The 14,760-nt window shown below is 45.2% G+C and overlaps 1 protein-coding gene across 1 annotated transcript in view; it reads right to left on the bottom strand.

Annotated features, from left to right (window-relative positions):
• Positions 1-14,443: 14,443 nt before the first annotated feature.
• Positions 14,444-14,760, bottom strand: part of LOC108229169 (interferon alpha/beta receptor 2-like) — a 4,293-nt gene continuing 3,976 nt past the window's right edge. The window contains exon 6 of the mRNA XM_037976152.1: positions 14,444-14,503. Coding sequence (XP_037832080.1) covers positions 14,444-14,503 — 60 coding nt within the window. The remainder of the gene's footprint in view (positions 14,504-14,760) is intronic.

The following is a 14,760-nucleotide window of genomic DNA, read 5'->3' as shown; positions in this document are numbered from 1 at the left end:
AGAAATCTGCTCCTCCTGATTAAAACAACATGATCCTGAGATAAAAATCTGCTCTGTGGAAAAATCAGGAAACAAATCAGGATCAGAGGAAACTCATAAAAATCAGCCACAGATGCTGGAGAAACGCTGATGTGATTACCAGTTCACGGGTCGGACCAGAACACGTGACGGGTCGGACCAGAACATGTGAACTTTCAGCAGGAGTGATGTTGATGTGATTCGTCCTCCTGAAATGAACCAGACTGTTCAGATCAGCTGCTAACATCTGTTCACACCTGGATTCAGACCCACCTCCACACCTGACCAGAGAGAAACGTCATCATTATTATTCCATGATCTCTAACAGGAAGTTAAGAGGTCTTGTCGAGCCTTCGGCGCCATGTATTGACAGGTTTAAGTGAATATATTTGAACCTGTATGTATAGTTCTGACCCTGTCAGAGAAAACCTACATTAACTTGTTTTTAAGTCCCTGAAGGTGTGTGTTGTGGAGTCATTCCACCCGTGATGGGAGGCTACTGCTCAGAACCTGCAGTGGTGTGAAAGTAAAGATCCAACAGCGACTCCTGATGTTTCAGTCCCCTCAGTCCAGACTCACTTGTCTCTGTATGACTTCAGTATCTTATTGTAATCCCATTTCCTGTGGTAAATTACAGCTGACAGTTTCCCTTTCCTCCACGCCGCTAACCCACATGACTTCATTGTTTTCTCAGTGGGTCCAAGCTGCCCAGCTCCATCGGCCCCTGGGAACCCGGCGTGTCTGCCGTTAGCCCGGGGGCCCGGAATCCGGTGACACAGCTAATGTGACTGTGTGAAAGTCCTCCGGTAAACGTCTCCATGTGGGAATGTGTGTGAGTTCACAGGAGTCCTTCAGGCCAATCTGCATGGATGTGTGGGAAGCCAGCTGAGGGGAGGGGGGTGATTAGCTGCAGCGGAAATGCTAATGGCTGTTTTTATAGCCCTGGAAAGGGGCTAAAGCATTTGTTTAACTATGTAATCCATGTCTGACCTGCAGAGAAACAAGCCTTTACATCAGAAAGATGAGGGAAGGACGGCTGCACACACACACACACACACACCTCCTGGTGATCTGAACATGGCAAGTGATTTAAATTACAGCAAACAGCTTCAGCTCTTTTTAACATGTGAACGCCTGATTTATTGTTTCAGAAATCTGAAAATTAAGTTGCTTTATCTTTAGGATTCAAATGGAAAAATAACATAATAACCCCACTGACAAGAAGTGCTTTGGGATGGTAAAATAAGTGTTTAAATAAACTCATTGTAGGAGCTAATTGTGTTTGGTTATAAAGAATAGTCCAGTTGGGTCTGAAGGTGTCAGAGGTGGGACTGACAGTCAGGTGGCAGCCTGGAAGAACAAACAAGTTTCTGACTGTTTACTGTTATTCATGGATACTAATGGAAACCTTCTGGATACACTCCAGCCCGAGGTGAGTCTCTGCCTCAATCTGAGGAGTTCAGGTACCTGGAAGTCCTGCTTCTGATGGTCGGGTGGAGCAGAGGATGGACGGACGGACGGACGGACGGACGGACAGACGGATGGATGGATGGATGGATGGATGGATGGATGGACGGACGGACGGACGGACGGACGGACGGACGGACGGACAGACGGATGGATGGATGGATGGATCTACAGTAAATAAACTGGGTTTTGTTGAGTTATTTTTAAAGTTCTGTATTTGAACTTTTCTGCAGAAACTAAACATCCATCATCATTATCTTTATCTTCATCCTCCTCTTCATCACCTCTCTCCACAGTCCAATCAGGACTCAGTATCTTGTGATCTCGTCTCACTGATTGGCTGCTCGATGATGAATCGTGGGACATGTTTGAAAGTTAAAGTTGTGTTTTCTTTTAATCAAACTTTAATTTTTGTTTCTCTCCCTCCCCAGCCTGCCCCCCCCCCCCCCCCCCCCCCCCCCCCTTCCACACACACACACACACACACAACACCCACACACACACATCATGTTTACTTTGCATCAGTCCCGTACTCTGAATGCAACATTACCTCCATGTTGTCACTCCTCAGCGAGTCGTGTTAACTCGGTGACCTTTCGGCTCACAGACTGACGGGTCATTACTGATACCCTGCCGGGGGAGGGGGCGCACTCAGCTTGCACCCCCACAGCTACAGCCCATTAGAAAGTCATCTCCAGCCCTCACGTGGGACCAAATCACTCCCTGATGGTGAAACATGGGCAGCTCATGGAGCAGAAACCCAAAGGTCAGAGCTGGACTCGGTTCAGATCAGTCCAGAGTAACGACCCAGGAGACTTTAGACCTCTGATGAGCTCTAATGTCCGTTTGGGTTGGAGTAATTTTAGGTTTCAGAACAGGATTTTAGGTTAATTAGCTGGATGAAACTCAGAAACGGATCAAAGTGTTCGGTCCAGGCTCCAGTTTTATACTGGGTCCAAACAGAATCCATGTCCAGTGTGACATCAGACCAGTGTCTGCAGAGTCGGAACAATATTTCTGGAATAATCCTTTAGTGAGCCTGCAGCTGGGTTTGATGCAGCTCTGTAAAACTGTCCATTTTCTCCTGTGATGTGTGAGTCAGAGTTCTTTGTTTTAAAGGTTTTTCCTGTTGGTCTCAGACTCAGTCATAGGTTAATTTAATGTCATCCTGCTGATCTCAAAGGTCGAGTGACGAGTTCGTCAGGAACGAGTCATTCAGAAAAATCTGATTCAGTTGAAATTAGCAAGAATTCAGAGATGGCCTCCTGTTTCTGTCTGCAGATTTAACGGTTTTACTGAAGCTTCAGGAGGAGGAGACCGATAAACTGATCTGTGAATCCTGACTTAACTTACTCCAAGAGGAGAAACTCTGACTTTATTCTGTTTGTCCACAAAGTGAAACTAAACCAAACTTCTAACTCTCACAGGAGAGTCTGGAAATAAAAAAATCCACAGAGGTATTATGTTAACGTCTGAGTGATCAATCCCAGTGTGACTCAGGACAAACTGCTCCTCTGGTCTAAAAAGATAATTGCTGCTTTAAATTGGTGACATTTTTCAGTTGTCTGTGTTAAAGCTGTGATGTGTGCAGCTTGCTGCAGGCTCTCAGACCTTTGTTTCTGCTCTTTGGGAGCCGAAACTGAGAAGAATTTATCTTTGTAAATGCCAGGAGGTTCTGACCGTTAATATGACGTGGAACACCTGAGATAGATTTTATATTCTGTTTATGAATGGTTGACTTCAAAGCTGCTGAAATCCCATCCTGTCCATCGGCTGCTTCAGGAGGACCTCAGAGCAGAATCCATGATGAACAGAAACACCACCCTGAATTAAACCTGGAGTTCTGCCCGTAATCAGATTAATTACAGCGGGTGGAGGAGCGCCACAGCTGGACCTCAGGGTGGGCTGCTGCCAGCAAATACCACAGAAGAAGAAGAAGTTTCTGCTAAATGAAGATTTTATTTATTCATCTTCCATTTGTTCTGGATGATTTGCTCCAAGGCCTTCTGTAAGACAGATGGGAGTAACCATGATGGCTCAGCACCATCAGCACCGTCACACCTCCATCAACAACCAACCAGCTTCTTCTTCTGCTGTTTCCAACTTTGCGTTGCCTTTCTGCCTGACTTGATTTGGTTTGCAGCGAAACAAAAGGTTTGGAAGCTCTGCTGGGTCCCTGTTTCAGGACGTCCTTCAGCTGCAAGGAACCGGTTCTCCGGGGTTCTGGCTCGGCTCTGAGGTGAGGCGGTTGATGGGGCGTAAAGAATGAGAGGTTTGGGCTTGGAAAGTCCCGTCTCACCACTAGAGCAGGCAGCCGAAGCACTTTGTTTACATGCAGAATCTCAAAGCCAAATAGTTTCCTTACTCTGAATTAAAACCTTCAAATCAGATTAAAGGGAATAAAGAGGGAGAGGAGGGGCGGCCTCTACTTGATTTGGGGCAGAAAATCCTGTTTCATGGTGGTGCAGAACTCCATATTATCAGCTCGATCGTTTTCCTTCCTGAGGGAGATTGTTCTGATCTCTGTAGCCTCTGAAGGACGGTCATCGGGCCTTCGTGGGTTGATCGTGTTACAGAACGATACAGAACCAAAGGACAGAAACACGTCTGACGTCCTGGAGAGGACCGGGGTTAAATATTTCATGATGTCACACCGGAATCATTAAAACTCAGGAATCATGGGTTGATTTGAACATCATGTGGAGCCATCAGACAGGTCTGATGTGCAGCTCAGGAACATGTTCTGTCTCCATGTCCTGATGAAGACTTCAGACGTCCACAGTTAGATTCAGAGATCGTCATGAGGACAACTCCAACCACGATGAAGTTCAGCTGAAGCTCTGCAGCTGGCTTGTGATCCAGGTTCAGCTCAGTCTTTGCATTAACTGTGGATGATGATTAGTTCTTAATAAATCAGTGTCTGAAACTGAAACCCTCATCAGTATCTACACGTCACAGATAGTTTTCTTTTTTCTTTTATTGGTCTCGTGTTTGTGAGGTTCTGTTTCCTGTTTCCAGTCACACAGGATCACAGTCCTGACGTGTGAATGTTAAACTTGTTCATGATATTTTTTTCTCGGATTGCTCAGAAATCTGTCAGGAACATCTTGATTTTCCTTCTCATGAGCCTCTGACAGAAAATATGTCCCAGTCTAATAATGAATAATAATTATTTCAAATCTAATTCATATCTGCCTGTCTTCATCTGTAAAGTGACTCCAGCAGATTAAATCATGAACATGAGGACGGCTGCAGACCAGGAGACAGTCTGGACGGATGTGAAATAATGTGCACGGCCAGGAATACAGTTATACAAACTGAAAGCTGTGATTCTCACATTTGTCATATTTCTGATCATTTGGAGCTCCAACATCTGCAGACAGGGAGGCTTTAGATGGTTTCTGCTTGTGTTTCTGTATCCGTGACGTTTCTGAATTTGAAGTGTGTTTTCTGTGTTTTATCACCTGATCACTGATCTGAATTGGATTTAGTTTTGTGCAGCACCCTGAGATGACTCTGCTCTGCCTCTCAGACCTGAGGGTAATCATGTACTCCTCCTCTCTGTTCGATTAAAGGATCCTTAAAGTGCTTCCTCTGCCCTGTATGTCCTGTGACCTTTGACCCTGCCTGTGCAGTAATCCTCTCAGACGGACTCTGAGCTCGTCGGCTCATGCCTGGTCATGAACACACGCTGCTGCCAATACTTCAGCTCTGGGTGCAGCAGGTCTCACTCTCAGGAGCTGAAATGGTGACGCGCAGGATTAGAAAAATGCTTCGCATCACATATTCAGTTTCCATGACTCAGCGTTTTGCTGCAGACAGATGCAATCTGAGCTCTCAGCAGAGCGCTGACTGATGAGAAGCACAAGATGCTGAATTCTGTTGAAGCTCATCAGAAGCCGAACAGCCGATCCAAGGATGATCAGGAGCCTCGGAGGGTTTTTCTAATGACTCCATCAGGTTTTATCAGGTTTATTAGACGGTTTCTGTTTTTATGACAATAACTTAATAATAAACTTCTTCAACTTCAGGTTCTGGGAAACATCTGAGGCCTTTTGTTCCTGTGGATGTTTCATCAGGAGTCAAAGAGACGTGTTTCCCTCCTGCACCTGTTTCTGAGCACAGCTTCATTCCTACACCTGAGGACATTTAAATCAGGACATTTTCAGTGAAGGAGGACACCTGAGGACACACCTGAGGTCAGTGAAGGAGGACACCTGAGGACACACCTGAGGTCATTTAAATCAGGACGTTTTCAGTGAAGAGGGCCTGATGCATGCTGGGAGGACACCTGAGGACAGACCTGCAGGACACAGCTGCAGGACAGAGCTGAGGACAGAGCTGCAGGACAGACCTGCAGGAAAGAGCTGCAGGACAGAGCTGAGGACAGACTTGCAGGACAGAGCTGCAGGACAGAGCTAAGGACAGACCTGAAGACACAGCTGCAGGACAGAGCTGAGAACAGACCTGAAGACACAGCTGCAGGACAGAGCTGAAGACAGAGCTGAGGACAGAGCTGAGGACAGACCTGAAGACAGCTGCAGGAGACTGATGATGAGGTCTAAACTCATAACGAGTTTTGAATGATTCTGCCTCTAAGCTGACGTCCTGTCTCAAACCGAGCAGATTCTGTCTTTAGCCGGTAAAATAAAAACGCTGAGCTGCTCAGGAACCGAAACACGTTCAGGGTTAGGAAAAGTTTTTCAGCCTCTTGATGATGAATCCGTCTGCCTCCTGTGAATAAATCAGCTGCCCTCCATCGCTCTCTGCGAAGCATCCAGAGCAGCTGAAGCTGCCATCGGTTCTTCCTCTCAAGGCCACGTTCAGTCCGAGCCGAAGGGATCGATGCGGTGCTGAAGGATCGGCGGGGTTCGTGAAGCCGAATTTCTTTTAGGGATTAAAATCTGTCAACGAGCCACAGCTTTTCAACATCAGCTAAAGACCTCCAGCTGCAGGAAAACAGCTTCACGTTTGTCACAAACATTACAAAGTCTGAAACATTTACACCTGCAGAAGTTCTAAAGCTAAAATGAGCAAAACAGTAGCTAAAAGCTAAAATCAGTCATAAGGAACAGTTAAAAAAAACATCAAGTAAGAAACACAATTTTTCACATTTTAATGTGTGACCAGCTGCCAACAGATATTTACCAACAAAAACAGCTAAAGTTGAGATGTTTACCTAAAGAAACAGCTAAAGTTTGGTTGTTTACCTACAGAAACAGCCGAAGTTGAGTTGTTTACCTACAGAAACAGCTGATGTTTGGTTGTTTACCTACAGAAACAGCCAAAGTTCAGTTGTTTACCTACAGAAACAGCCGAAGTTGAGTTGTTTACCTATAGAAACAGCCGAAGTTGAGTTGTTTACCTACAGAAACAGCTAAAGTTTGGTTGTTTACCTACAGAAACAGCCAAAGTTGAGTTGTTTACCTACAGAAACAGCTAAAGTTGAGTTGTTTACCTACAGAAACAGCTGATGTTTGGTTGTTTACCTACAGAAACAGCCAAAGTTGAGTTGTTTACCTGTAGAAACAACCGAAGTTGAGTTGTTTACCTACAGAAACAGCTAAAGTTTGGTTGTTTACCTACAGAAACAGCCGAAGTTGAGTTGTTTACCTACAGAAACAGCTGATGTTTGGTTGTTTACCTACAGAAACAGCCAAAGTTCAGTTGTTTACCTACAGAAACAGCCGAAGTTGAGTTGTTTACCTATAGAAACAGCCGAAGTTGAGTTGTTTACCTACAGAAACAGCTAAAGTTTGGTTGTTTACCTACAGAAACAGCCAAAGTTGAGTTGTTTACCTACAGAAACAGCTAAAGTTGAGTTGTTTACCTACAGAAACAGCCGGCCTGATGGAGGTCGGTCATGTGACTCAAACCTCCCCGTGGTTTGGTGCAGCTGAAGGCTTTGTTTACACTGAGTGCAGACCTGCCTTTCAGAGTTTCCTCTCATGTTTAGAGCTGGAGTAAAGTCTGTGAAACTGCTCTGATCTGCTTCAGGAGCTTTAAACAGAATAAAGTATCCTGACGCAGAGTTTCAGGCCACGGGCCTTAACGGTGGAGAGGTTATTTTATTTATTAATGAATCCAAATTACAGGAGGAACCCGTCATTCTTCTTCTGTGTGACCTGGGACGGCATATTATTTAGTCTGTTGAAATAACGCAGCCTAATGAGAGCTGGGCTCTGCAGTGACTCTGTCCGGTTCTGATCAGTGAACAAACACTTTCTCCCATTTTAATTGAGTGTTTTTTCCTGCAGCAGCAGATCTGAGCGTGAAACGGTGAGTTTCTGTGTTTTGGTTCCCACGTTAGCTCGGCTTTAGCTGCTGTTATGATAACATGGCCGACCTGACCCGACCACTCAGCCTCTTCCTCACCGGGAACCTTTGGCCCATTGTTCTGTCAGTCCGATTCGCCCACAGGCGTGTTTGTCTGCTCCATCACTCCTCTTTCTGCAGTTTATTTAACTTGGCTTTCAGAAAAAAATCCGATCTTTTCTCCTTTCTTTAAGGTTAGTGGTCCATGGGAGCAACATCTGCTCAGCTCTTCCTCTCAGACACCGATCTGCAGGTTCCTGACAACGTCCTCACAGGTTGGAAACATGACGCTAGGAATGCTGGGAATGTTGGTCAAAGACGATAAGAGGATGAAGTTTTTATCGTCTTGGGTTCTGTTTGTCCTGTCGTGTTTGTGTTTACAGCTCAGATAATCCAGATCAGACTCACTTCCTGCACATGAAACACCTGAAACTGGAGCTGAAACCGGAGCTGAAGCTGGAACAGATGGAAACTCATTTACTTCTGCTGTAGTCAAATCTATAAAGACCTCTTGGAGACGTTCAGGTTCTGATTTCAACAAGGATTTGATCAATAAAATATGGAGTCAGGTTGGAAATAAAATGAAAGATCTTTGAAAAGGAGCTGTCAGCACGGTGGTGGAGGGCTGATGGTTTGGGCTGATTCTGGAGTCAGATGTGAGGCCATCTGTCCGACAAACAGGACAATGATCCCAAACACAGCAGAACTGTCCAGAACCAGAACCAGAACCTCCACCTGTGACTCAGAACTGGTTGAAAAAGCAGCCGCTGAACCTGAACCAGTTCTAAAAGATAAAAACTGAGAACGGGATCATCACTCATCAGTCCTGTAAGAAAAATAAACGTTTCTGGGTCCAATAAATACCTTTAGATTAAAGCGTGTGCAAACAGGTCTGTAATAATATATGTTTGTAGAGTAACCCACATTAAACTGCAGGTTACAGCCTCCTCAGATCCTCAGAGCCGCTCCGCTGGTGCAGGAGGAGGAGGAGGAGGAGGTCCGGATTAGAAGCACCTCCTCTACAGATGAGCCCACAGTGCTGACAGACGGGACAAACCATCAGATCTTTATTTCACCAACAATCTGCTCCGTTAGCTTTGGAAACGGAGCGAGGAGCTGCAGTTTCCTCTGCAGGTTTGGGTTCAAGTTGTTTTTCTTTAAATACGTTTCAGTGATGGAGCACCTTTAAAGAAGAAAAACACAAAATGATTTCATCAAAACACAAAAAAGACAAAGATCTAAAAAATTAAGGTCAAATAAAACACAAAACAAGTTTCTCTTCAGTTTTTCAGGATCTGTCCTGAATCCTGGGGAAGGAGGAGGAGGAGGAGGAGGAGGAGGAGAAGGAGGAGGAGAGCTGCTGAGAGAAGACACGCTGAGAGGATTAACTGAATAAACTTCACTTTTTAAGTTTCTGATTGGATGAGTCTACTTCCTGTCTAACACTTCCACCTGCTCCGACTTCCTGCTCCGTCCATCATCAGATGAACTCAGATTATCTCAGATTATCTCAGATTATTTCAACGATGAAACCAAAGTGGGAAAAACAGAAAACAGACAAATTTTAGGCTATAAAACAATTTTAGAAAACAGAAACAAGCAGAAAAAAGACAAATCGCTGCAAATCAAATGTTTTAATCTTTATATTGCTGTATTTTTTGAAACCATTAATGAATGTTATCTCTCAGATCTGGTCTTTGATGTAAAGGGATCCGTCTTTTTCTGTGGATGAAGATGCTGGTTCTTCATCATCCTCGGTTGGATTCTGTCATGGTTTTGGTGTTTTTGTAACTCTTGTTTTGTTTTTGGTTATCTGTTAGTTTCTGCGTTCATGCCCTTTCACTTTCCACCTCCCCAGTACTTTTCCTATCATGTCTGCCACGCCCATCTCCACCTGTTAGTAATCATTCTCACTCACCTGTGCCCATTTTCCTCATGATCCTCTGTCTTTAAGAACCGGTCATTCTCCATCACTCCTCACTGGATCCGCCTTTCCTGCTCGTTCTCGTTCTTCCTCGTTATGCCTTCGCTTCTTGCTTTTGGATTTTGTTAGTGTTTGTTTTGCTGCCACGCCAGCCTTGTGTTTGTTATTTTAAGTTAATAAATTAGTTTTCATTCTTTTACGTAATGAGTCTGCGTACTGGGTTCGCCGCCGTCTCCCCGCCCTCTGACAGATTCTGCTCATTAAACTGAAAGTGTCTCTAAGGTTTGCTCCAAAAAGTAAAACAGAGTTTTTCGGTTTAATCCTCTGACGACTCGTCAGATCATCGGTTGATAAAATGTGTCCAATCAGACACTGAAGCTGGTTTGTGGACAGATTTAGTCCACGGAGTCCTGATCCAGACCACAGCCTCTAATGTCTGATGACTGTCTGAGCGGACCTGGAGGCTCAGGGTGAGACGGTCCAGAGGGTCCAGAGGGTCCAGAAGGTCCAGAAGGTCCAGAGGGTCCAGAGGGTCCAGAGGGTCCAGAAGGTCCAGAAGGTCCAGAGGGTCCAGAGGGTCCAGAGGGTCCAGAAGGTCCAGAGGGTCCAGGTTAGAGGGTCCGAGTTTTATTTTAACAGGTGATTCTGTGTGTGTGTGTGTGTGTGTGTGTGTGTGTGTGTGTGTGTGTGTGAGGGGCTGGTCAGCAGTAAATCATCCATCTGGAAGACATCTCTACAGCCTGGAGCTATCCAGGAACACAGTTAACCTGTTTGAAGAACTTTCTTTGTGTCTCAGTAACAGATCTCTCTCTCTCTCTCTCACACACACACGCACACACACACACACACACACACCCCGACCCCCAACAGAATTCAGTTTTAGTTCTTTGTTCACATCAATAAAAACCTAAACTCATATTTTACGAATTAAAATAAAACATTTGATCATCACAAAGAAAGTTAGTTTTAGTTCCTAGTTTGAACAAAGCCAGTTATTTTTAGTATCAACAATAATATCCCATAAATCCAGACTGATCCACATAAGTTGTTTAATGTTCTAAAACCTGTCAGTCAGGGGTGAAGGTTGTAGAGCTGAGGACCACTCAGAGGTCCCGCTGATCTCTGCGGGGCCAACTGGACCCTCTGAATGGATCTTTGTTCTGGTTTGTAACGAGCTGACTGACAGAACCGCTGCTAATGAGACCGTTTCTCAGCCCGATTCTGCTGGATCGGTTCTGACAGCAGCTGAATGGACCTGGCTGAGAACAGAAGGATGAAGAGGAGTCAATAGTTCTGACCCACGGGGGGCCGGTTCTCCTGGGAATCAACTCCTCACCTCTTTGAGACGTCAGAACCTCCCAGCTCTTTGGGATTCAAATCATCTCGTTAGTTCTGATCCGGTTTGATCCTTCATGGGATGAAAAGTGTTTCTGATTTCCTGAAAGGAAACAGTCAGTCAGTCTTCCTGTGTTCCATCTGTCCATCTGTCCTGTTTCCTCTAAACCCGGTCCTGTTGGAGCTCTAAACCCAGTCCTGTTGGAGCTCTAAACCCAGTCCTGTTGGAGCTCTAAACCCGGTCCTGTTGGAGCTCTAAACCCAGTCCTGTTGGAGCTCTAAACCCGGTCCTGTTGGAGCTCTAACCTGTGATAAAGAGTCCATCATGTCTGTTTCTTAGTCCCAAACGAGGTGTTTGGAGGTGAACCTGAGCAGAAAACAGCTGGTTTTGTGATTCAGATGGACTTTGTGTTTCTTCGGTGGGCTCTAAAAGCTGGATTAACTCTTTGTTCCCCTCGGGAGGCTGATCTGTGTTTGAGTTTAAACCCAACATGAGATCATCCCCGATCAACGCTCTGCTCCTTTCTTCTCTTCTCTTTCAGCCTGGTTAGAGGCCTTTCACCCAAACGTCAGATAATCTCTGCTGCTGGATTAAAACATTTAGAGGTTTTCATTCAGGACGAAGGACAAGATTCAGACACAGAAGGAATGTCAGACAATGAGCTTTGTGTTGTTTTCTGTTCTCAAACTAAAACTGAGAAGAAGAATAAAACCTGTTTAGGATCTCCACTCAGCTGTTTTGCTACAAAAACAAAACTTTAAATGTAGTTTTTCTTCTGGTTGTCAGTAGAAGCCAGCAGGAGCTTCAGACAGCAAACCCCCACCGAGCCCAAAGAGTCAGAACTAAAAGGTCTGATCGGGATCCGGATCACCACCAAAACCTAATCCTGTGTTTGTTGTGACAGCCTCAACATGAGAAATTCATCTAAATCTGTTCTTTAGATTTTAAGTCAACTTAATACCAAACAAACCAACAAACAAACCAACAATCAAACAAACAAACAAACCAACACGACCGGAAACTTTACCTCCTTGGAGAAGAAAATCAGTGGTTCTGATTAAAAATCTTTATTCAAAGTTTTTCTTCATCTGTCGTAAATACTTTACTACTTCCAGGTCAGACTAACTTCTCTGTCTCCATGGTAACAGCTACCTGTCTCTGTCTCCATGGTAACAGCTGTCTGTCTCTGTCTCCATGGTAACAGCTGGTTTAACCCGCTCAGCTCTGGAGCAGGTTCTGTTTCCCGGTCACAGTTGACCTCATGTTCCTCCTTCTCTTACAAACCGATGGAATCAGAAAGACCTGCTTTGTGGGCATAATCAAATGGTTCTGTTGGACTTTTTCTGAGAAGCATCTAATAAGATGTTTTTTTACTCTGCAGCGTCTGAACATTCAGGTCCAGATCAGCTGAGAAAATGTTGCTGAAATCCTGACGGTGCTGAAGGTGGAGATCCCAGCCAGCCTGAATGACGTGGCAGCGATATGGACCAGCTTTCCTTCCTGTTTGGTCTGCAGCCTCCTGGTTCCTCCGGTCTGTGTGAACGGACCTCATGTCTTTAACAACTTATTGTAGGTTTTAACCACTTCCTGCTCCGAGAGACGTTACCGTTGGAGTAAATGTTCCCGTTATTAAGCTGCTGCGGGGATGTGTGCAGCAGGTTTCTACGTATGCACGGTTCTGTTTATGTCTAAGAGAGAGTGTGTGGTTCTGATCCGGCCTTTTCCTCAGGACCTGCCTGGCATTGTGCTGCTTCCTGTTCTGACAGACGTTATCAGTGTGGGATCGGCTGGAGGACAAAGGCGCTCCTAACAAACACACACACAAACACAATAGGTCGACTGACTTTTCCCAGGATCCATGGAGCCACTCATCCAACCAACCATCCACTCATCCAACCATCCACTCATCCAACCATCCATTCATCCAACCATCCATTCATCCAACCATCCACTCATCCAACCATCCACTCATCCAACCATCTATCTATCTATCTATCTATCTATCTATCTATCTATCTATCTATCTATCTATCTATCTATCTATCTATCTATCTATCTATCTATCTGTCTATCTGTGTTTTAGGTAAGCCCCGCCCCCTGCTCTGAGTCAAAGATAAAACTCTCTCTGGTCCGGCGGTGAAACTTTGGCTGTTGTAAGAAACAAAAACTGTTTCCTCCTCTGAACACACACACACACACACACACACACACACACACACACACCTGTCCATTGTTTCTGCAGTCTTATCAGGCACAGATACGGGCAGCTCAGCAGAATCTCTCAGGACCCCGGCTGAACCTCTGAACCTGAAGCTGTCGTCACGACCTCTGACCTTCTGTACAAATACATGAACACACACACAGCTGCATGTGTGTGTGTAAGAGTTTAATCTGCAGAGGAAGGAGTGGTGGTCAGAGAAGAAGGTAAAGGAAAATCCTCCCTGGTTCTGGTTCTGATTCTGGTTCTGGGTCAGCAGCAGGAACGTTCTCCAGTCAGAAGTTTCACAATCAGAAGGTTCTAATAACTCCACAGATCTGAGACCACCTGCCCCTGAAGGAGAACCTCTGCTGATCCAGACAGAGGAAAAGAACAGGAGGAGTGTTTTCCTGTTTGATCCAAAGTCTGCAGGAGAGGAAAACTTCAACAGGAAGGATGTAGGTGATGAGGAGGCTTTGGAAGGACTGACAGGATCTGATTATTGTTGGACCCACAGTTCTGATCAGAGGTTCTGATCCAGTCCTCAGTTCTTTCTATTTCCCCTCCAGAAGATCCAGTATAAACCTGACATAATGCCTATAGAAATAAAACCCGTCAGACACCTGACCCACAGATTTAAACTAACCTCATTTTCCTCCTCCGATCACTGACTGGTTTCCACGGGTTATTTCTTGTATTTCCAGGATAAACCAGATATTAAACCAGTTAATAACCAGTTAATAACCAGTTAATAACCAGTTCCAGGAGGAGTGTGTGTTCTTCTTCTCCTGAGCTCACAGACAGTTTGGTGCGTCTCGATGACCTCATGCTCTGCAGGAACGGCAGGAATGACGGAGTCCTCCTGGGAGCTGTGTTCATATCTGTTTTATATTAATCTGGTTGTTTGGGTTTTGGAAGAAGGTTTTGGAAGCTGTAAACCCATTAAATGTTTGACCTGACTTTACAGACAGTGTAGAAATCAAACTTCTCTGGGAGACTGTATAAATATTTGAGCTGATCGATGATCAGCACGTCTTCACAATGATATCTCAGTCCTGGTGGTTTCTGGTGCTGACAGAGTTCAACTCTCATTGTCTTCCTGCTTCTTTAATGTCAGATAATCAATCTGAGCCTCAGAGCAAACATGGAGCCTGGAGTCTCTGAAGTTACACTTAACTCTGAGTTATCAGCAGAAACCCTCCAGGTGACCTCCTGACAGAGGAACGGGTCGGAGCTTCTCCTGGTTCTGAGCAGAGCGGAGTTATCCGCACCTCAGACAGGTAGCCTCTACAGCTGCAACTGGTCCGATCAGGACACGGTTCTCTGTTCAACCTTTATAGAGTGGTCAGATCAGGACACGGTTCTCTGTCCAACCTTTGTAGACTGGTCCGATCAGGACACGGTTCTCTGTCCAACCTTTGTAGACTGGTCCGATCAGGACACGGTTCTCTGTCCAACCTTTATAGACTGGTCCGATCAGGACATGTTCTCTGTCCAACCTTT

Source organism: Kryptolebias marmoratus, linkage group LG6 (assembly GCF_001649575.2).
Source record: "Kryptolebias marmoratus isolate JLee-2015 linkage group LG6, ASM164957v2, whole genome shotgun sequence".
NCBI lineage: Eukaryota > Metazoa > Chordata > Actinopteri > Cyprinodontiformes > Rivulidae > Kryptolebias > Kryptolebias marmoratus.
The sequence above is the reverse complement of the archived record's forward strand: the minus strand, read 5'-3'. Positions and strand labels throughout refer to the sequence as shown.